Here is a 23,502-nt window from a genome sequence, read left to right as displayed (position 1 = left end):
TCTTTATAAAAGACCGTATAGAGGGGCTTGGAAGTCAGCACTCTGAGCTCGGATACCCTTCTGGCCGAGGTTATGGCTATCAGAAAGACCACCTTCCAGGAAAGGTAGGACAGAGGGCAGGTCTCTATGGGCTCAAAAGGTGGCCTCATGAGCGTGAACAGGACCAGGTTGAAGGCCCACTGGGGAACAGGCCGTCATACTGGGGGATAAAGTCTGTCCAAGCCCTTGAGAACCCATCCCATCATGGGATTGCCGAAGACTGACCTACCCGCTACCCCTGGGTGGAAGGCTGAAAATGGTAGCCAGGTGTACCCTGAGAGATGATATTACCAACCCTTGCTGCTTGAGGTGTAACAGGTAGTCCAAAACAAGGAGAAATGACGCTAGCTGCAGTTCGGTGCCCCTCTGCAGAGACCAGATGGAAAAGCACTTCCACTTTGCCAGGTACATGGCACGAGTGGAGGGTTTCCTACTTCCCAGCAGGACCTTCCTCACTGGGTCCGAACACTGAACTCAAGAGGGTTCAGCCATGGAGTTTCCATGCCATGAGGTGGAGGGACTCCAGATTGGGGTGTTGTAGACGGCCATGGTCCTGTGTGCGGAGGGCCGGGCACACGGGAAGGGCTACTGGCCTGTCCACTGAGAGATTCAACAGTTTAGTGAACCAGTGCTGGCGGGGCCATACTGGTACTATGAGGATCAAGGAAGCCCCATCCTGGCAAGTCTTGAGGAGGACTCTGTGTATGAGAGGGAAGGACGGGAACGCGTACAACAGGTGACTCATCCGTGAAAGGCGTCCGCAATGGAGCCTGGGCTGTGGTTCAGGAAGGAGCAGAACCGCTGGCACTTCCTGTTGCTCCGTGTCACGAACAAGTCTATGCGGGAAGAACCTTGCCTCTGGAAAATCGAGTGCGCAATGTCCAGCCTGAGGGACCATTGGTGACCGTGACACAAGCTGTTGAGGCAATCGGCTAGCTCGTTTAGTGCTCCTGGAAGGTGTGATGCCTCTAGTTGTATCAAATGGGCGATGCAAAAGTCACACAGCTCGAGGGCTTCCTGGCACAGGGGAGAGGAGTGAGCACCACCCTGTTTGTTTATATAAAACATTGCCGTAGTGTTGTCTGTCAGCACCAACACACATTGCATGCCAGACAAACTGCTCTCAGCTCCCTTCCATTGATGTGCAGCGATAGTTCTGTGTGGGACCATAGGCCTTGGGTTCCAATATTGCCCAGGTGCACTCCCCAACTGAGCGCCGAGGTGTCCGTGACCGGCGATAGCGTTGGTTGGGGTTTGGCAAAGGGTACTCCTGCACGGACCACTTGTGGCTGCAGCCACCAGCGGAGAGACTCGAGAATGTGAGGCGGGAGAGTAACTCTTGTATCAAGTGGGTCCCTGCCCGGCCTGTTCACCTGTGCCAACGACGCCTGGAGGGGCCGAAGGCGGAACCTGGCGTGCTGGACCGCGTATGTGCAGGCTGCCATATGCCCCAGTAGTTTCATGCAGTTTCTGGGCAAGGTTGTGGGGAATCGGCGAAGGTTTTCGATAAATGTCCGTGAGTGCTTGGAAGTGCAGCTCGGGCAGGACTCCATGAGAGTTCCTGTGAATTCTATTCTCTGCATCAAGGCTAGTGTGGATTTGGGCTAGGGTGACCAGATGCTAAATCCAAAATATTGGGACTGCCGCAGAGGGAGCGCCTTTTCAATTGTTACACTCACCCGGCACATTTGGCGGCGGGAAATAAATCTTGCTGATGAAGAAAGAAGTACCTGCCGCCAAAATGCCGCCGAAGTCCATCAGCGACTGAAGTACCCACCGCCAAAGCCTGTCAGCAACTGAAGTACCCGCCGCCGAAGTGCCGCCAAAGCCCCGGACGTGCCGGGTGAGTGTAACAATTGAAAAGGCGCTCTCCTGCCTGTCACCGCCGCCTAAACAAAAAATAAAAATAAAAAAAATAAAGCCGCGCCCGAAACAAAAATAGCAGGACAAATGGCGCCCCAACTGTACTTCGGTCGGGACGTGGAACAAACTACTCAATATCGGGACAGTCGCGATTTTATCGGGATGTCTGGTCACCCTAATTTGGGCACATTCGATATGAGGCCCAGCCCGCGGAATATGGCCTGGGCCAGAGACACATGCTCTGCAGCCTGTGCTTGTGACTCGGCCTTGATGAGCCAGTCGTCCAGGTATGGGAACACTTGCACCTGACATTTGCGGAGGAAGGCTGCCATGACCGCCATACATTTGGTGAATACCAGGCGGGCCACTGAGAGCCCAAACAGGAGCACCCTGAACTGGTACTGCTGGCCGCTGACCACCAAGAGAAGAAAACATCTGTGGGCCAGGATAATGGATATATGGAAGTACTCATCTTTCAAGTCGAGGGCAGCGTACCAGTCCCCCGGATCCAGGGAAGGAATGATGAAGGCCAGAGAGATCATGCAAAACTTCACTTTCCTTATGAATGTGCTGAGGTCTCGCAGATCCAGGATAGGCCGGAGCCCACCCTTGACCTTGGGGATGAGGAAATAGCGAGAGTAGAACCCTTTGCCCCTGAACTCCTGAGGAACCTCCTCTTTTGCCCCTAGAGTGAGGAGCGATTGCACCTCCTGCAAAAGGAGTTGTTCGTGAGAAGGGTCCCTGAAGAGGGACAAGGAAGGGGACGAGGGATGGGGAAGGGGGGTGGGAGGGAACAGAACAGGATAGAGTATCCCACCCCTACCATGCTCAGGACCCAGCGATCTAATGTGATATGGGACCAAGCATGGTAGAAGCGGGAGAGTCAATTCACAAAGAGGGGGGTAAGGATCTAAGTTCGATACTTATACTCTGTCCTCGGGCGCATCTTCAAAAGTTTGGCTTCAGGCCCGGGGGCTGTTTGGCTGAACCCTGGTCTTGGCCTGAGGAGGACTGTGGCAGGCACCTCCTATTATTTCTGCCCCATCTCCTGGATGAGTCTCGCCTGGGAGGCCTTGAGTAGAAATGGGATGGGGGCTGAGGCTTAAAAGGCTTTCTTTGGGGGTGCAGGGATGTGGATCCCCAAAGACTTCAAAGTCGCCTGCGAGTCTTTAAGGCTGTACAGGCGAGAGTCTGTATTTTGGGCAAACAGGCCTGCACAGTCAAAGGGGAGGTTCTGAATCGTGTTCTGGACCTCAGGTGGTATCCCTGACACCTGCAGCCACGCACTGCACCTCATTGTAATGGCGGTGGCCATGGTCCGAGCAGCCGAGTCCACCACGTCTAATGCGGCCTGGAGGGAGGTTCTCGAAACCACCCTGACCTCCTCAAGGAGCACACTAAACTCCTGGCGCGATTCACCCAGGAGCAACTCCTGGAATTTTGCCAATGAGCTCCAAGAATTTGAAGGCATAGCAGCTGAATACCGCTTGCTGGTTGTCCACTCAAAGCTGGAGCCCCCAGTCGAGTAGACCTTTCGGCAGAAAAGGTCCAGCTTCTTATCGTCCCATGACTTCTTACACGGCACTGGGGAGTGTGCGCGGTGCCGCCTGGTAGCACCAGCCTCACGAGCCAGGGAGCGGCACTGGTGCTCCTTGGAGGAGTCCTTTCTTGGTGCCAAGACATCCCGCACCGAGGCTGGGGTGCTGTGCACCGATGATGCTGGTGCCGTTTCTGGTGCTGCCTGGGGGCGGAGGGCCGACTCCATCAGGAGGAGCTTCAAACAATAGTCCCGCTCTCTCTTAGTCCTGGGTCTAAAGCTCCTGCAAATTGGGCACTTGTCTGTCTGATGGCCTTCTCCTAAACACTTGAGACAAGCAGCGCGCGGATCACCTGTTGGCATAGGTTTTGCACACCTCTCGCAGGCCTTAAATCCCTGTGACCGAGATGTGCCCCAGTGCCTGGGGAAACTAGGGAGAGGGGAAAGCCCCCCAAAATAAGCCCAACTAATTACAAACTACTATATAACTAACTAATAACTGTTTACAGCTAAGAAAAGGGAACCACTAGGTAGGCACTTGCGAATGCAAGAGACTGAGCTACTTCAACGACCGTCACTGGCGGTAAGAAGGAACTGAGTAAGTGGCGGGTCGGCAGGGACTAATATACACCGCCATGAAGGTGCCACTCCAGGGGGCTCCACAGCCGACCCGACAGGTGCTGCCAGGGGAAAACCCTTCCTACGATCATGCACACGGTGCACGTACACACCTATTGAAATGCACACGAGCAATCACTCGAAGAAGAACTCTGGTGTTCGTAACTCTGAGATTTGACTGTAGTGCAAACCAAGTCATGAACGTTTTAAAATCAGATGGAGACTCCACCTGAGGACTTTCCAGTTACATCCATCACTTTTATAATATAATTTCAGAGCTTGTGATGGAGTTAATGTTACAAAAACAAAGTGCTCCAGAAATCTAGTAGCACCAGGAAGCACAATTTCCCTGCTCCACACAGGCTCATGTATAAAATTTAACACTAATGCTAACTAACTCTTGCAAGTTATACAGTGAAAGTAGAGCATTTTTAAGAAGACAAACCACACTGCATTTATATTCTCTTTAGATACACTAAAGTTTTAGCTGAGCTACGGAAATCTAAAGGAAACAAGCTCAGCTTCTAAAACCTTGTACTTACCGGAATGAGAACTCCCACAGCAGAGGCATGCCCTCTCAACACATTTGTCAGTTTAAGCTTCTGCATGTATCTTTTTATTGTACCCCTGCATGTCTGTATTGTGTGTTCAGAGAGCCATTTATCCTCACAATTAGATACCCATCACTTGATGAGCCAGTAGCTAAATTAAACAACTGCAACCTTGCCAACTTTTTTTAACTCTTCTGTTTACTCTGCAGAATTTATTGTGGTTACAGCTGTCAGTACAGGGACAGCCGCCCCCATTGCACAGACAATGTCAGCATTATAACAGTGCAAAAGGTAGTCAGTCGACTCTCAGAGATGAGAATCCACTTCCCAGCATGTATGGCTTTTGCTAATTTAAAGGAACAAAGAGTTTGACATGTAGTTTGTAATTGAGAATGTGTTTCATAGGACTGTGAGAAATTAAAGTGAGGCAAAGCAGTTGCCTCTAGTGGTTTTAGCTATTCTGCTGCACACAAAACTTGTAGTTTCTGTCTTGATTGGTTTCAGAGAGGATGTGGTTTATGTTCCTTCTATTTAAAATGTCTCAAAGTAAATAGCAGCCAACTCTGTTTCTGAGTCTATATGTGAACCTGTGTTTATGTACAAGAATTCAGTCTTTTATACCAGGTCTGGGGTCCAGAGGTTATCTAACCAAGGGCCATACTTTCAACTTGCTGGCAGACTGAGGAATGTACCAAATTTGCAGCTATTCTCATCTTTAATAAGAGGTGAAGTCTGTGGACACTTTGGGTCCCTCATCCAATGTGACCAGGCTTTCATATCAAGATGGAGGTACAGCTTCCATAAACTCCATGTCAGTGTCATTCCGCCCCCCCCCGTACATTACTGTGCATTTAACAAGATTGAATTTCATTTGCCATCATGTTGCCTATTCACCTACCTTGGCTAGGTCTGTCTGAAGTTCCTCACAGTCCTCTCTAGTCCTGACTAACTTTGTGACATCTACAGCTTTTGCTGCTTCATTACTCGCCTCCTTTCCAGATCATTAATAACTATATTAACAACACCAGACCGAGTAAGGAACCTTGAGGAGTCCCCACTGTAATCTTTTGCCATGATGAAAATTGACCATTTCGTCCTACTTGTTGCTTTCTGTCTCCTAGCCAGTTTTTGATCCATGACAATACTTTGCCTCTCATCCATGACTACTTAGTTTCTTTAGTAGCCTTTAGTGAAAGATATTTTCAAAGGCCTTATGAAAGTCTAAACAAACTGTCAACCAGTTCTCCTTTATCTACTACTTTATTGACATGCTCAAATAATTCTAATAGGCTAGTGAGATATGATTTTCCTTTGCAGAAACCGTGCTGGTTAGACCCTATCATATTATTATCTTCCAGATGTTTTGTTATATTATTTTTAATTATCATTGCAACCAGCTGGAAAGGTACAGATGTAAGGCTAACCGGTCTGTAATTCCCTGGATCACTCTTAGAGCTCTTTAAAAATATAGTTACTACAACTGCAACCTTTCAGTCTTCTGAAGTGAAGAAACAGATGGACAGAGCCAGAAGAGTCCCCAGAAGTCACCTACTACAGGACAGGCCTAACAAAGGAAATAACAGAACGCCACTAGCCGTCACCTTCAGCCCCCAACTAAAACCTCTCCAACGCATCATCAAGGATCTACAACCTATCCTGAAGGACGACCCATCACTCTCACGGATCTTGGGAGACAGGCTAGTCCTCGCTTACAGACAGCCCCCCAACCTGAAGCAAATACTCTCCAGCAACCACACACCACACAACAAAAACACTAACCCAGGAACCTATCCTTGCAACAAAGCCCGATGCCAACTGTGTCCACATATCTATTCAAGGGCCACCATCATAGGGCCTAATCACATCAGCCACGCTATCAGAGGCTCGTTCTACCAATGTGATATATACGTGCCAGCTATGCCCCTCTGCTATGTACATTGGTCAAACTGGACAGTCTCTACATAAAAGAATAAATGGACATAAATCAGACGTCAAGAATTATAACATTCAAAAACCAGTCGGAGAACACTTCAATCTCTTTAGTCCCTCGATTACAGACCTAAAAGTTGCAATTCTTCAATAAAAAAACTTCAAAAACAGACTGCTGAATTGGAATTAATTTGCAAACTCGATACAATTAACTTAGGCTTGAATAAAGACTGGGAGTGGATGGGTCATTACACAAAGTAAAACTATTTCCCTTTGTTTATTCCACCCCCCACTGTTCTTCAGACGTTCTTGTCAACTTCTGGAAATGGCCCACCTTGATTGTGCCTACAAAAGGTTCCTTCTCCTACTAGCGCCCCCCCCTTCCCCCCCGCTCTCCTGCTGGTAATAGCTCACCTTAAGTGATCACTCTCGTTGCAGTGTGTACGGTAACACGCATTGTTTCATGTTCTCTATGTATATAAATCTCCCCACTGTATTTCCCACTGAATGCATCCGATGAAGTGAGCTGTAGCTCATGACAGTTGATGCTCAAATAAATTTGTTAGTCTCTAAGGTGCCACAAGTACTCGTTTGTTTTTAATAAGAGGCTGCATATTTCTGCTTGCACTTCAGCCACTTCTTGCTTGAGCTCCTTCAGAACTCTTGAATGTATACAACCTGGGCCTGATGACTTACTGCATTTAAATTAGCAATTTGTTCCACAACCTTCACATATAAATTTGTTCTTCTGTTACTGCAATCTGTCATAGTACCTTATCTCTTTATTATGCATGCCTTCTGAGAATCTGTTATTGTTTTCTTAAGTAACATCTATACCGCATCTACGAATTGTACTTGTTTTATTTTTGCTGTTAGGGACTTTTTGATCAGCCATCTCACTTTATTGAAATCTCTTTCTAAAGTTTTTGTCAAACATTTTTTGGTCCCTTGCCCTCCCCCTAGGATGTTGAACCTAATTCTATTGTCACTATTAATTAGTGCTCTGCTACTGTTACTTCCTGAATTAACTCATGCATGTTACTTAAGACTAAATAGAGTTTAACTTGTCCTCGTGTGTGCTCTAGAACTAGCAGGACCAAGGAGCAATCATATTGTTTCTCTGAACTTTGTCCCATTGTTTCCATTTGATCAGTTTATAGGTGAATAGTTGAAGTCCTCCATGATTATCATTGTTAGATTTGTGTTGCCTCTTTTGATCTCAGCACTGTCCATTTTTCTTGACCGGGAGGCTGGTTGCACAGTTCTTTTCATTTATTTACATTCTTACCGCTTGGGATTCCTACCCATCCAGAGTCAGCTGTGTGGCCCTCTTCACTTGAATTTTGATCTTGCTAGAATCCGTTAGCTCCAGCACTACTGCCCCACCTCTTCGTTTTTCTGGTGTAATTCTTAGCCAGGTATTACAGTATCCTGTCGATTTATTTTGGTCATTCCACCATGTTTCTGTAATGCCTATTCTATCAAAATCCTTGTTCATTGCAAGGCATTCTAGTTCACGTATTTTTTGCTTTAAGGGTTTCATATTTGCAGGCAGACATTGATAGTTTTTATTTTTGACCAGTTGACTGTTTTTATTTATCTCTTTAATCTGACACCCTGCTGATTTCACAAAAGTTTTCTGGTGGTTTTTTCTTGTCCTTGTTCTGCGCCTGTTGTATTTTGCACCCCACCCTTTATTAGATTCATTTATCATTGTGTTACCCATGTCCTGAACAGATGTGTCTATATGACTGAAGTGCTCCTTAGCTCCTGATGGCTTTCTCACACCAATCCAGTGATGGGCACCAATATTCATTCCTGCTCAGAGGCAAAACTCTGAGCAGGAATGAATGAAAGTGGGCACAGAGCAGCATGGTGGGCAATACGGGTGGCTGTCAACCCTGTAGATGACTTTGACTTTTCTCTCATGGCGATTGCTTTGAGTATCTTGGCCCAAGCAGGCGTATGCAAATCACATGATCAGCAGTGATTTAGGTCTCTGGAAATTGTCCCCATCCTGGTTTTTTTGTTGCAGTGAGACCCCTTGCAAAGTCTAAATGACCTGGAGATTGAGGCCGTGTTTCATGTGGGGAGGTGGAATTCCTAGTGTTATGAAAACCCCTCTTCCGTTCCTGTAGAAGGCATCGACACTTCAGCACTGCTGTGCCGTACCTGCGGCGCTGTACCTGTACCACTAGAGTGCCCACTAGAGTGTAGAGGTGGCCTGAGAGGGTTACGGTAAAGGCTGCTTCTTTTCTCTCCAGGGCTGTGTATCTTCTTAGGGCGCGGAGAGGGGGTAGAATCATGTTCTTCTTTCCTGCTTTAATTTCCATTTAGTCATCAATGCTCCCCCTCTTAACTCGGTGGTGGTGCAGAGTTTATACAATCATATGATGTCGTACAACATGATTGTAAGACAGGTGTTTTTAAGACAGAGGTTCCCAGTCGTTTGTGGGCTACTGTGCCAGTTTGACCAGACTAAGACATCAATTATGCTGGTCAGTACCCACCACTTTCCTTTCAGTTGTCAATCAGCTAACCCAGCATAGAGTTTGAGCTATGCCAAACTGCCAGCTTGTGGTCATGAGAGCAGTCCAGGTTCTGTGGGGTTAGAGCACAAATAACTGAATAAGAGATGGGCAGCGGAGGTACTCTCGGGCCCAGCACAGGGGCCCATCAGAAAGGGCTTGATCCTGCTCTCATTAAAGTCAGTTGCCACCCCTCCATTGACTTAACCAAGAGTAGAACTGGGCCAGCGGGTAGTGAGGGGAAGCCAGAAGTATCAGTCACAAAACTCTGAGGTGTGAGGACTGATATGTTTGTAGCATTAACCACAGTGTCAAGGGTGAAAAGAGGCAGTTAACTGAGGCTGTGTAGTCTAGTGTTCAGAGCCAAGAATCTGGGAGGAAGGGAGGCGGTGGTTCTAATGCCAGCCAGACACTGACTTGGTAGGCTACCCTGGTCACTCACCCTCTAAGTGTCTTTGCTGCGTCGGTTGGAGAGATGGAGTAAAAAAGCAGGAACCTCTTCAGTGATAATCAGCTGCCAGTTTGACAATTGCTGCCCTGCACTTCCCTGGATAAATAAACTTAAAACAATCCCCCAGATAAAAAGTAACATTTCCTAGATGTGCAGCTTTCGCAGACCCAGTGGGTGACGATGCTGGGGTTGGTCTCTGAGCATGGGAAAGAGTGACTGATGCCCGGGGGGCATGTAAGGGGTGGATTGTTTTCCGCACAGCCTATATAATTATTTCGAAACTGTTTTTCTCTTTTTATTTCCCTAGTACCATCTAGACTGTCACAGACATGCTCCCCGCCATCAGGCTGCCCATCTCCTTCCATCCCAGCGGGTAAAGTCATCTCGCCATCCCAGAAGCACAGCAAGAAGGCACTCAAACAGGTAAGTGGGATAGTCTGTGTGATCTAGTTCTGAGCGTCTAAGAGTGAAGTCACTTTATTCCTCCAACTAACTTTCTAAGCCCTGGTCTTCACTGGGGGGGGGAATCGATCTAAGTTACGCAACTTCAGCTACATGAATAACATAGCTGAAGTTGACGTACTTAGATCGACTTACCGTGGTGTCTCCACCGCGGTGAATTGACTGCTGCCGCTCCCCCATCGATTCTGCCTGCGCCTCTCACGGCACTGGAGTATAGGAGTCGACGGGAGAGCACTTGGGGATCGACTTATCGCATCTACACTACACGCGATAAATCGATCCCTGCTGGATCGATCGCTGCCCGCCAATACAGTGGGTAGTGAAGACATACCGTAAGTGAAACTCCAGTCTGCAGGGACACAATTCAGGACCTTTCCTTCTACTTCACAGTAAGCAGTTTCACTGCGGGGGCTCTTGCTGGAAGTTCTTCAAAATCATTTGTCAGTCTTTATCACACTATAAAATAGCTGGCTGAAATTATTTTTCATTTGTGGGAGGCGGAGACATATTTACTTTACACTTAATCTGTTTTCATGATTGCCCTCAGTTTTCCACAATATGCTCCACATCCCTTTTAGAGAAGCTCTGTATAAATGGCAGCTCTGAGGGTTTGTAGCATTTTGATATTCTTCACATCCTTATTGTGTTGCATGCACAAATTTCCCCTGCTTATTCTGTGCATATTTTCACCTACAAGGAATTCCATAGTTCCTGCGTGTGATTGTGAGGGTGAGGCACAATCTTGGCATTGGGCTCCTACTGTGGCCAGGGCTGACCTTATGGGTGGGCAACATAGGCGACTGCCCAGGGCGTCATGGTCAAGAGGCTGCAGAAAGACTGTGCCCACCCAGGAGGCGATAAGGGGGCTGCGGGGCAGGAGCTAACTCCTCACATGCATCCCCTCTCTGCCCTCCCGGCAGCGATACCTGCCGTGCCACCACTGCTCCACCAGCTGCCACAACTGTCTGCTGAGCGGTGGCTTGGGGAGCAGTACTTAAAGGGTGCCAAAGAAAGCTTGCCTGGGGTGCCATTTTCCCGAAGGCCAGCCCTGGCTGTGGCACTGTGTGTGAGAGGGAACGGGTTACTTCCACTGCTTGAGAATGACTCTGTCATGCATGTAGAGCAGCGGTTCCTAAACTGTGGATCAGGACCGCGTAGTGGGTCACAACCCCATTTTAATGGGGTTTCCAGGGCTGGCTTTAGACTTGCAGGGGCCCAGGGCTGAAGCCCAAGTCAAAGTCAGAGGCCCACTGTCCAGGGCCAAAGCCCAAGCCTTGGTTTGGCAGGGCTTGGGGCTGCTTGGTTTGGCAGGGCTTGGGCTTTGTCTTTTGACCCCCGCCTGGGGCAGCGGGGCTTGGGCAGGCTCAGGCTTTGGTCCCCCCTCCTGGGGTCATGGCGTAATTTGTGTTATCAGATCGGGGTCCTGGTGCAATGAAGTTTGAGAACTACTGATGGAGAGTTGTATCACTTGTTCCCTGTAAGGGGTGTGTGGGTTCCTTCCAGACAAAGGACAAGCCGATGCCTCCAGCCAGGTGTCATCGGAGTCGATTGGCAATCATATGTCATGTGGCCATTCATTTGTATTGGAGGGTGCAGGAACAGTTAAATTTGCATTTTACCAAACACCAGCAGGGAAGCAACCAGCATGGAACTTGACTTCCCCACCAGACTCCATGTCTTCTTCCTCACAGCATGAATGAACTTTGCTTTGGGAGTTGTAATGGGATGTTCATCCCATACTAGCCCTGAAGGGGCCAATTAACCTTTACAGTTGCATCTGAAGGGAGGCCAAGGGATTTATGAGCACTAGTTGTGGATGAAGCCTAGCTACGGTAAGGAATATAAAGAGAGGAGAGGACCTTTGTAACAGTAGAGGGCTACAGAGAGAGAGTCCACAGCCACTCTTTTGCACAGAGGTGGGAAGGGGGAAACCCTGCGGGAGAATGAGCCTTGGGAGAATAGTCAATCCCAGAGGAGTTCTGGGGAAAGAAAGCCTGTGAAGGCAGGATAGGAAGAATCCTAGGAAAAAAGCAACAAGTACACCTTGGTGGCTGGTTACAGATCCCTGGGTCATAACCGTGTGTAGAGAGAGGGCCTGGATTCCCGTACCAGCACTGGCAAATAGTATAGGACTGTTGGAGGTGCAATCTGGACAGGTGGTCCAACAAGACTTTGATACCCCGGAAGGGAGGACTATATAATGACCTAGCTGGAGGAGTGAGTTGCAAAGAGAGAGCACTGTGAATTACAGGAAGAGAGACCACAGTAGCGATGAAGTGACCATTGGCAGGGTACGCCATATGGGAAGGAAGCTGCTATGCAATACCTAGCCAGGAGGAGGCACTCGTGTGGTGAGTGGAGCCCGTCACGTGGTAACCTTCAGAAGAATCCATTTCAAAGGTTCACTGGACTATAAAAGAGAGGGGCCAAGGAACCCCAAGTTATCTTTCACCTAAGAAAACACAGGAACCAAGTACTTTGGACTTTGTGGGAGAGCATGACTAAGGAGTGGTCAGCCATCTTGCTGAAAGAAAGTGGTAAAAATCTTACCTTGAACCAAGACTGTAGTTTTGTTCAGTCTTAGTCACTAGAAAACATAGTTTTACTTTTGTTTGTGTGTAACCCTTTGTAACTGTATTCTTACTTCGTATCTCCTTTTGTTAATAAACTTGTTTTACTTTTAATCTAAACCAAACCAGTGCTATGTTGAATCAAAGTGATTGTTAACTCCAGTTAAAGTGACAAGTTGTGCATTTTGGCTCTTTAGAGGAGCAAACAAACCTGATTACTCCAGTGCTACCTTGCGGTCCTTGGGGGCGTACACACCAGCAGAGCAGAAGCGCTACTGCAGTCTTCAGCATCAGCAGTGCATGTTTGGCCAGCCGTTCTCTCCTCTGAGGCAACAGGGCTACCCTAGAAAGAGGGATAGCCCTCACAAAGAAAACTATCGGGCTTGGGGTTCAGCCAGTCCAGCCACCCTCCCGCAAAGTCCTCCAAGCAACTATTTTCACTCTTTGGTCCAGAGCACTGTTCCAGTCGTTGCTTCTCTCTCCTCATCTCCCCCTTTGGGGACTGCCTGGCTGTTTTCACAATGCTTGGGGATCAATCACCACCGACAGCTGGATCCTAAACGTCATCGGATTGGATTATGCCATCCAATTCCTCTCCACACCTCCTCCTCATCCCTCTTCAGGGACCCCTCTCACAAGATACTGCTCCTAGAGCAGGTCTGCTCTCTGCTGGCTTTGGGAGGGGTGAAAGAGTTTCTGCTGGAACAGCAGGGTTTCAGCTTCTACTCCTGATACTTTCTGGTACCCAAATCCAAGGAAGGCATACAACCCATCCTTAACCTTCGTGGCCTCAACAAATATATAACGTATGTGAAGTTCCAAATGTCACTGTCAACTATTCTCCCTGCGTTGTCTCAGAATGACTGGTTTGCTGCTCTGGACCTTCATGACGCCTACTTTCATGTGGTGATTCTGCCAAGCCACAGGAAGTTCCTTCAGTTCATTGTGGTGAAACGCCATTTGCAGTGCACAGTGCTTCCATTCAGCCTCTTTTCTGCCCCCGGTTCGTGTTCTCTCTCTCTTCGCGCGCCCCCCCCCCCACCGTTTTTAACAAACATGTGGTCATTGTTATGACATATCTCACAAAGAAGGGAATTCACATCTTCCCATATCTGGATGACTGGTTACTGAAGGGCAGATCCAGAGAGGAAGTTCTTGCTCACATCGTCACCACAGTGTGCTTTCTCAACTGTCTGGGTCTCATTCTAAACACTGGTAAGTCAACCTTGGCTCTCGCTCAAAAAAATCAAGTTCACTGGGGCCCTGTTAGATTCCATGACGTCGAAAGGATTTCTGACGACCAACCATTTGCCTCTGTCTACTGTGTCAGCCTTCCATGACAGTTTGGACATATCTGAGGCTCTTCAGCCACATGTCCGCTTGCATGCAGGTGGTCCAGTTCGCAACATTGTGCCTTACCTCCTTGAAATGTGGCTCTGGATGGTTACCGTCCTATTCTTCGCTCTCCAGACAGATATGTTTGTTTTCCTCCACTGATCCTGGACTCCTGGCAGTGGTGGATATGTCCGGAGAACATTTGACAAGACGTTCCCTTTGTCCAGACCTCACCAACCAAGTTGATTGTTACCAACGCCTCCCTGATGTGTTGGAGGGCACACCTGGGGTCACTGAAAGCTCAGAGACTGTGGTCAGAGCAGGAGGCCTCACTCCATATAAATGTGCTGGAACTTCAGGCCATCTCTAATGCATGTCATGCTTTTTGGGACAGCATCAGAGTCTCAGTAGTTCACATACCAACTGACAATATCACCGTGATGTAATATGTGTTGTGACAGGGTCGGGCCAGATGGTTACAGGAGAGTGATAGAAGGCAGATGTATTAGCCCCAGGTTAAGTAGGTCCCTTTCCCCTGGGTAAGGTAACAGGGAAGTTTCCAGAACAATCAGGAACTTTCTGGAAACAATTAAGGCAGACAGGCTGATTAGAACACCTGCAGCCCATCAAGAAGCTGCTAGAATCAATTAAGGCAGGCTAATCAGGGCACCTGGGTTTAAAAAGGAGCTCACTTCAGTTTGTGGTGCGTGTGAGGAGCTGGGAGCAAGAGGTGCAAGAAGCTGAGTGTGAGAAGGCATACTACTGGAAGACTGAGAAGTACAAGCAGCATCAGACATCAGGAGGAAGGTCCTGTGGTGAGGATAAAGAAGGTGTTGGGAGGAGGCCATGGAGAAGTAGCCCAGGGAGTTGTAGCTGTCGCACAGCTGTTCCAGGAGCCACTGTAGACAGCTGCAATCCACAGGGCCCTGGGCTGGAACCCGGAGTAGAGGGCAGGCCTGGGTTCCCCCCATCCCTCCAACTCCCTACTTGATACTGGAGGAGTTGAACTGGACTGTGGGTTCCACCAGAGGGGAAGGTCTCTGGCCTGTTCCCTGATCCTCTAGGTGGATCAGCAGAGACTGTGGGGATTGTTCTTCTTCCTTTCCCCATGCTGGCCAGTGATGAGGCTAACTGAGTGAACGGCAGATTTGAGCCACGAAAGTGGCCAAACTGAGGACTGCCATGAACCTCTGAGGCGAGAAAATCCGCCAATAAGCGCAGGACCCACCAAGGCAGAGGAGGAACTTTGTCACAGTGTACAAACAAGGGGGAAACACAGTCCAGGTTGCTCTGCCTAGAGGCGATCAAGCTGTGGTAGTTCTGCCTCAAGGAGAACATTACTCCAATAGCCGTTCGCTTACTCAGGGTTCAGAATCATCTTGCAGACCATCTCAGCCAGTATTTTCCTGAGTTGCAAGTAGTCTCTAAAGACAAGTGTTCCCCCAGGTCATCTTCATAGCTTGGGGCATCCCGATGATCAACCTGTTTTCTACAAGGGACAACAGAAAATGTTGTCTGTTTGGCTCTCCAGGCGGCCTCAGTCCAGGCTGCCTGTCCAGGGCTTTCCACCTCAGCTAGCAGTCAGCTCTCCTCTACACCTTTCCCCTGATCCCAGTCATCCTTCAGGTCATCCTCAGGCTCAAGGCGAGTCGGGCCAAATTCATTCTCTTTGCCCTGGCCAAGACAGTGCTGGTTCTCTGACCTTCTTGTACTGTCTAGTCAGCCTCCCATACTGCTTTCTCCCCATCCCAACTCCCTCAGAACCAAGGCCTCACCTTGCAGCCTGCACTCAGCTTCCAGCATCTCACGTAGTGGCTGCTGTTTGGCTGAATGAGGAAGAGCAGTGTTTCTCCGATAAGTTTTCCTTAACAGTAGAAAGCCCTCCACGAGGATGGCCTGTTGAGTGACATGGAAGCCATTTTTGGGGTGATCATTAGCTGTGGAATCCAATCAATGCTGGCCTCTATCCAGGACATTTTGGACTACCTGCTGCACCTTCAGTCATTGGGGCTTGCATTTAGTTCAGTGAAACTGCATCTGGCAGTGATATCAGCATTTCACCTCCTCCCTCCCCCGTTCAGGGAAAATTGGTCTTCTCCAATATCATAGTAGCAAGATTCAGGTTTACGTCCTCTGGTCGGTTCCTCTGTGGGACCTTAACTCAGTCCTAGCGGCCTTAATGGTCCTATCGTTGAGCCCCTGGCATCTTGTCCCTTTCCACTTTTGTGTCAGAAAACTGCATTCCTGGTAGCGATAACGTCACCAAGGAGAGTGTGTGAGTTGCAGGCTCTGATGGCAGAGCCTCCTTATACACACTTCTCCAAAGACAAAGTGACCTTATGACTGCATCCAAAATTTTTGTCTAAAGTGGGTTCTCAGTTTCATTTGAGCCAGGCAGTATGTTTACCAGTGTTCTTTCTTAAGTCACATTCCTCTCCGGAGGAGCAGTGTCTCCATACCTTAGATGTCAGGTGATGTCTAGCATCTTATCTGGACAGGACTAACCCATTTTGAGCTTCACCTTGTTTGTCATACACAGATCGCCTGAAGGTTCAAGCAGTCTCTTCACAGACAGTCTCCAAATGGATAGCATCCTGCATGAAAACTGCATATGAAATAGCTTTGGCTACACACCCTCCTTGGGTACGAGCTTATTTTACAAAGGCGCAAGAAACGTCTATAGCATTCCTTAGTGACATTTCCATATTGGACATTTGCAAAGCTGCTATGACCCTGCGTGATACATGCGTTCACAAACCATTATGCCATATCCACATCTTCCAGGGTGGATGCTGGCTTTGGTAGAGCGGTCCTGCAGTCCCTGTTGAGGTAGACTCCAAGCCCCACCTCCTGGGGCGAGTACTGCTTGTGAGTCACCTAAGTGGAGCTACATTTACTCAACACTTACTTAGAATCATAGAATCATAGAATATCAGGGTTGGAAGGGACCTCAGGAGGTCATCTAGTCCAACCCCCTGCTCAAAGCAGGACCAATCCCCAATTAAATCATCCCAGCCAGGGCTTTGTCAAGCTTGACCTTAAAAACTTCTAAGGAAGGAGATTCTACCACCTCCCTAGGTAATGCATTCCAGTGTTTCACCACCCTCCTAGTGAAAAAGTTTTTCCTAATATCCAACCTAAACCTCCCCCACTGCAACTTGAGACCATTACTCCTTGTCCTGTCCTCTTCTACCACTGAGAATAGTCTAGAACCATCCTCTCCGGAACCACCTCTCAGGTAGTTGAAAGCAGCTATCAAATCCCCCCTCATTCTTCTCTTCTGCAGACTAAACAATCCCACTTCCCTCCGCCTATCCTCATAAGTCATGTGTTCCAGACCCCTAATCATTTTTGTTGCCCTTCGCTGGACTCTTTCCAGTTTATCCACATCCTTCTTGTAGTGTGGGGCCCAAAACTGGACACAGTACTCCAGATGAGGCCTCACCAATGTCAAATAGAGGGGAACGATTACATCCCTCGATCTGCTCGCTATGCCCCTACTTATACATCCCAAAATGCCATTGGCCTTCTTGGCAACAAGGGCACACTGCTGACTCATATCCAGCTTCTCATCCACTGTCACCCCTAGGTCCTTTTCCTTAGAACTGCTGCCTAGCCATTCGGTCCCTAGTCTGTAGCTGTGCATTGGGTTCTTCCATCCTAAGTGCAGGACCCTGCACTTATGCTTATTGAACCTCATCAGATTTCTTTTGGCCCAATCCTCCAATTTGTCTAGGTCCCCCTGTATCCTATCCCTGCCCTCCAGCGTATCTACCACTCCTCCCAGTTTAGTATCATCCGCAAATTTGCTGAGAGTGCAATCCACACCATCCTCCAGATCATTTATGAAGATATTGAACAAAACCGGCCCCAGGACCGACCCCTGGGGCACTCCACTTGACACTGGCTGCCAACTAGACATGGAGCCATTGATCACTACCCGTTGAGCCCGACAATCTAGCCAACTTTCTACCCACCTTATAGTGCATTCATCCAGCCCATACTTCTTTAACTTGCTGATAAGAATACTTGGGAGACCGTGTCAAAAGCTTTGCTAAAGTCAAGAAACAATACATCCACTGCTTTCCCTTCATCCACAGAACCAGTAATCTCATCATAGAAGGCGATTAGATTAGTCAGGCATGACCTTCCCTTGGTGAATCCATGCTGACTGTTCCTGATCACTTTCCTCTCATGTAAGTGCTTCAGGATTGATTCTTTGAGGACCTGCTCCATGATTTTTCCGGGGACTGAGGTGAGGCTGACTGACCTGTAGTTCCCAGGATCCTCCTTCTTCCCTTTTTTAAAGATTGGCACTACATTAGCCTTTTTCCAGTCATCCGGGACTTCCCCCGTTCGCCACAGTTTTCAAAGATAATGGCCAATGGCTCTGCAATCACAGCCACCAATTCCTTTAGCACTCTCGGATGCAACTCGTCCGGCCCCATGGACTTGTGCACGTCCAGCTTTTCTAAATAGTCCCTAACCACCTCTTTCTCCACAGAGGGCTGGCCATCTATTCCCCATGTTGTGATGCCCAGCGCAGCAGTCTGGGAGCTGACCTTGTTAGTGAAGACAGAGGCAAAAAAAGCATTGAGTACATTAGCTTTTTCCACATCCTCTGTCACTAGGTTGCCTCCCTCATTCATTAAGGGGCCCACACTTTCCTTGGCTTTCTTCTTGTTGCCAACATACCTGAAGAAACCCTTCTTGTTACCTTGACATCTCTCGCTAGCTGCAGCTCCAGGTGCGATTTGGCTCTCCTGATTTCATTCCTACATGCCCGAGCAATACTTACTGGAACTGTGGTTCTTCAAGATGTGATGCTGATGTGTATTCCACAACCCACCCTCCATCCCGTCTGCATAGGAGTCTCGTTTCTGGGTGTTTGGTACAAAGGAACTGAGGGAGGGTCAAGGTAGCTAGGGGAGGGCCTCCAGCCATAAGGTACAGCACTGCCCCTCCAAGTGGAATACATGTCATGCACTTGTTGCTTCTTAGGCCCAGCTGTACATCCCATGAGAGAGAGCTGTATTAAGATGCTGCCTGTGATAGCTGTAAGCAGCAGCAGGGGGTGCCAGAGAGATTTTTCTGTCTGCAGCTGTGGGGGGGGAGGGGGGATATGTAGAGAGTGGGGAGATGTATGGGGGGCCAGAGATGGGGATGATGGGGGTGACAGTCAGCCCCTTTCCCTGCACTCAGAGCTGCTTTTGTACACACACACACTCCCTCCCTCCCTCCTTCCCTCCTTCCTTCCTGAGTCAATATCTACTGAAGATGAGTTGATAAACCCAGGCTTCGTTATAAGCAGCCCATAGATTTCCCGGCCAGAAGGGACCATTGTGATCATCTAGTCCAGGGGTGGGCAAACGTTTTGGCCTCGGGGTTCCGAAACTGCATGGAGGGCCGGGTAGGGAAGGCTGTGCCTCCCCAAACAGCCTGGCCCCTGCCCCCTATCCGCCCCCTCCCACTTCCCACCCCCTAACTGCCCCCCTCAGAACCCCTGACCCATCCAACCCCTGTGCTCCTTGTCCTTTGGCCGCCCCCTCCTGGGACCCCCCCACCCCTAACCGCCCCCTGGGACCCCAACCCCATCTAACCCTCCCTGTCCGCTGACTGCCCCAACCCCTATCCACACCCCAGCCCCTGACAGGCCCCCTGGGACTCCCCCTGCCTATCCAACCCCCCCTGCTCCCAGTCCCCTGACTGCCCCCTGGGACCCTCTGCCCCTTATCCAACCCCCCTGTTCCCCGCCCCCCGACCACCCCCTCCCCAGAACCTCCGCCATATCCAACCGCCCCAGGACCCTCTGCCCCTTATCCAACCCCCCTCTCCCTGCCCCCTTACCATGCCATTCAGAGCACCAGGACTGGCAGCCGCGCCGCCCAGAGCCAGCCACACCGCCGCGCAGTCTAGAGCACCGGGGCAGGCCGGCGGCTCGCAGCCACGCTGGGGGACAGGGGACAGCGGGGGAGGGAGGGCTAGCCTCCCTGGCTGGGAGCTCAAGGGCTGGGCAGGACAGTCTCGCAGGCCAGATGTGGCCCACGGGCCATAGTTTGCCCACCTCTGATCTAGGCTGACCTCCTTTATAGCACAGGCCGTAGAGCTGCCCCACTATAACTCCGAGAGCAGTCTTGATTCTAAGAATTGCCAGTGCTGGAGAATCCACCATGACCCTTGATAAATTGTTCTAATGGTTAATTACTTTCACTGATAAAAATCTGTGCCTTATTTCCAGTCTAAATTTGTCTACCACCAATTTCCCACCACCACTGCCCCACCCCTCTGGCTCTTTGCTGCTTCCCCCACTGTCCAGGTCTCTGCTTCCATACCCCCACCCAATCTCTCCCTCCACACTCCCTCCCCGTAGGTACCTGCTTTCCCCCCAACTGGTCCACTTTTCACCATGGCAGACGCGGCCCCATTCCCCCACTCTTGGGCTCCTCACCCAGGGCCGATGGAGGTGGAGGGTCCGTGCTGACTCCCCACAGCTGCCCACACGGCTCTTACCCCGAGCTGGCTCTGGGCGAGGGGCAGGGCCTCGGAGCTGCAGCCCGGCCACAGTAAGAGCTGTGTGGGCAGCTGTGGGGAGCCGCGCGGAACCTCAACCTGCCTATGGTGTGGGGTGGGCCAAACAGCCCCCGGCCCGTGTCCCTGCCCCCCCCCCACCCCCCAAGGCAGGTGGAGGTTCCACACGGCTCCCCACAGCTGCCCGCACAGCTCTAACATGGCCAGGCTGCAGCTCCCACTCCCAGGAGGAAACGTGGGGTAGTGGTGGTTGGTGATTCTCTTCTAAGGGGGAAAGGAAGCAACCATCTGCCGGCCTGACATGGCATCGCGGGAGGCGTGCTGCCTACCAGGGGCCCATATCCTTGACGTTACAGAGGGATTGTTGAGGATCATCCAGCCCTCTGACTACTACCCCATGCTACTCATCCATGTGGGCACTAATGATACTGCAAGGTCTGACCCTGAGCAGATCAGAAGTGACTCCAGGGCTCTGGGATTAAGGGGGAAGGAGCTGGGAGCACAGGTGGTGTTCTCTTCGATCCTTCCGATCAAGGGTAGGGGCCCAGGCAGAGACAGACACATCCTGGACGTGAATGCCTGGCTGGGTAATAGTGTTGCCAGGAGAGCTTCAGCTTCCTTGATCATGGGATGGTGTTCTGGGAAGAAGGACGGCTGAGCAGAGATGACATAGTTGGCATCACAGAGACTTGGTGGGATAATACATATGACTGGAATATTGGTATAGAAGGGTGCAGCTTGCTCAGGAAGGACAGGCAGGGGAAAAAAGGGAGGAGGTGTTGCCTTATATATCAAAGATATAGACACTTGGACTGAGGTTAAGATGGAAATAGGAGACAGACTTGTTGAAAGTCTCTGGGTAAGGCTTAAAGGGGCAAAAAAACCAACAAAACCAAGCGTGATGTCATGGTAGGGGACTATATAGTCCATCTAACCAGGAAGAAGAGGTAGATTAGGCATTTTAAAAGAAATTAACAAAATCATCCAAAGCACAGAACTTGGTGGTAATGGGACTTCAACCTGAGCAGGAGGTTGGACTGGGTGACCTCCTGAGGTCCCTTCCAGCCCTGATATTCTATGATTCTATGATACCCAGACATCTTTTGGGAAAATAGCGCAGCAGGGCACAGATTATCCAAAAGTTCTTGGAATGTATTGGAGACAATTTTTTACTTCAGAAGGTAGAGAAAGCGACTAGGGGAGAGGCTGTTCTAGATTTGATTTTGACAAATAGGGAGGAACTGGTTGAGAATTTGAAAGTGGAAGGCAGTTTGGGTGAAAGTGATCATTAAATGGTGGCGTTCATGATTCTGAGGAATGGTAGAAGGGAAACCAGCCCAGTAAAGATAATGGATATCAAGAAGGCAGACTCTAGCAAACTCAGGGAGTTGGTAAATAAGAACCCACGGGAAGCAAGTCTAATGGGAAAAACAGTTCAAGAGAGTTGACAGTTTTTCAAGATGATGTTAAGGGCACAAGAGCAAACTATCCAACTGTGTAAGAAAGATAGCAAGTGTGGCAAGAGACCCACCCAGACTTAACCAGGAGATCTTCAGTGATGTGAAACTCAAAAAAGAGTTCCACAAAAAGTGGGAACTGGGTCAAATTACAAAGGATGAATATAAACAAACAGCACAAGCATTGTAGGGATAAAATTAGAAAGGCCAAGGCACAAAATGAGATTAAACTAGCTAGAGACATAAAGGGTAACAAGAAAACATTCTACAAATACATTAGAAGCAAGAGGAAGACCAAGGACTAGCTAGGCCTCAGTGAGGGGACAAGGGGGGAAACAATAACAGAAAATGCGGAAATGGCATAAATGCTAAATGACTTTTTTGTTTCATTTTTTTCAGTTTTCACCAAAAAGTTTAGTAGCTATTGGACACCTAGTCACGGTGGAGCTTTTTTGGTCCTCTTCATCTGTTTTTTAGTGTGGGGTATACATTTAATTTGTGCCATTATTATTGTGTTTTTATCCACGCAGCTTGCAGTTATTTCACTTTTGTGATTGTACCTTTTTAATTTCCATTTAACTAGCTTCCTCTTTTTTGTTGTAGTTCCCCTTTCTGAAGTTAAATGCTACTGTAGTGGTCTTTGTTGTTTTTCCCCCCACAAGGATGTTAAATTGAATTATATTATGGTCGCTATTACCCAGTGATTCAGCTATATTCACCTCTAGGAGCAGATCCTGGACTCCACTTACGACTAAATCAAGAACAAGTAGGCAGGATGGCCAAAGGCATATTCTAGAGGTACGAGGGGAGCAAAGGGCTCACTTTTTCCTACCTAGCTCCTGCTTGGAAAGTGCTATGAGTGCAGTGATGCAAGAAAACATAGCCATCACTTCACTTCTTGGCTTAGTGTCACTCGTGGCCCTTCCCTATTTTTAAAGCAATACAGTGATTTTATTTCAGTTCTCCTAGCATGTTCTGGAAAATGTATTGCACATAACTGACTGGACACCATTCTTCAACATGGTGCTCAACAGATTAGGATGCTGTGCCGGAGGGGAAGGAAAGCAAATTCAAGAGTTGAGGACACTCGGTCCCAGCCTATTGATATATAATTCTAGAGACCATAAGCTTGAGTGTCTCAGCTGACCACCAGTGTTGGGATGCTGCATGAAACAGGGAGAGTTGATCTGAGATGTGCAAAACCAAAGCCATAAAGACCATTACAGATCAAAGCTAACTCTGTGATCTACACCCTCAAATAAACTGGCATCCCGCAAAGTTTCTGGAATACCAGTGTAATATGCTACCAGCACATGGTACTGCTAAGTAAGCAGATGGCTGCATGTTGTATCACCTGACGTTTCCAACTGATCTTCAGGTATAGACCCAGGTAGAGAATTACAGCAATCCAATATCCAGGCATGACTAACCAGGATGAGGTTCTGCACCTTACTGGAAAAATCATAATTTTCTTGCCAAACATAGATGGGGAAAATCAAGTCCGCTTGACCAGAGTGGCTATGTGGACATTGGGAAGGAACAAAGAGACCAGATGCTACCCTACTCTTATCATAGTCCAGATCTCAGCATGACTCTTGGAAGGCTCAGAAATTGTACCATCCAGGTCTGATAAA

At 48.9% G+C, this 23,502-nt stretch overlaps 1 protein-coding gene across 8 annotated transcripts in view; it reads left to right on the top strand.

Moving 5' to 3' along the window:
* The window catches only part of ASXL2 (ASXL transcriptional regulator 2), a 253,377-nt gene that overhangs the window by 192,937 nt on the left and 36,938 nt on the right, over positions 1 to 23,502 (top strand). For all 8 annotated transcript variants that reach the window (XM_077812286.1, XM_077812285.1, XM_077812287.1 and 5 more), the window contains one exon: positions 9,824 to 9,939. In XM_077812286.1, coding sequence (XP_077668412.1) covers positions 9,824 to 9,939 — 116 coding nt within the window. The remainder of the gene's footprint in view (positions 1 to 9,823; positions 9,940 to 23,502) is intronic.

This window comes from Eretmochelys imbricata, chromosome 3 (assembly GCF_965152235.1).
Source record: "Eretmochelys imbricata isolate rEreImb1 chromosome 3, rEreImb1.hap1, whole genome shotgun sequence".
In the NCBI taxonomy this organism is placed as follows: Eukaryota; Metazoa; Chordata; order Testudines; family Cheloniidae; genus Eretmochelys; species Eretmochelys imbricata.
The sequence above is the reverse complement of the archived record's forward strand: the minus strand, read 5'-3'. Positions and strand labels throughout refer to the sequence as shown.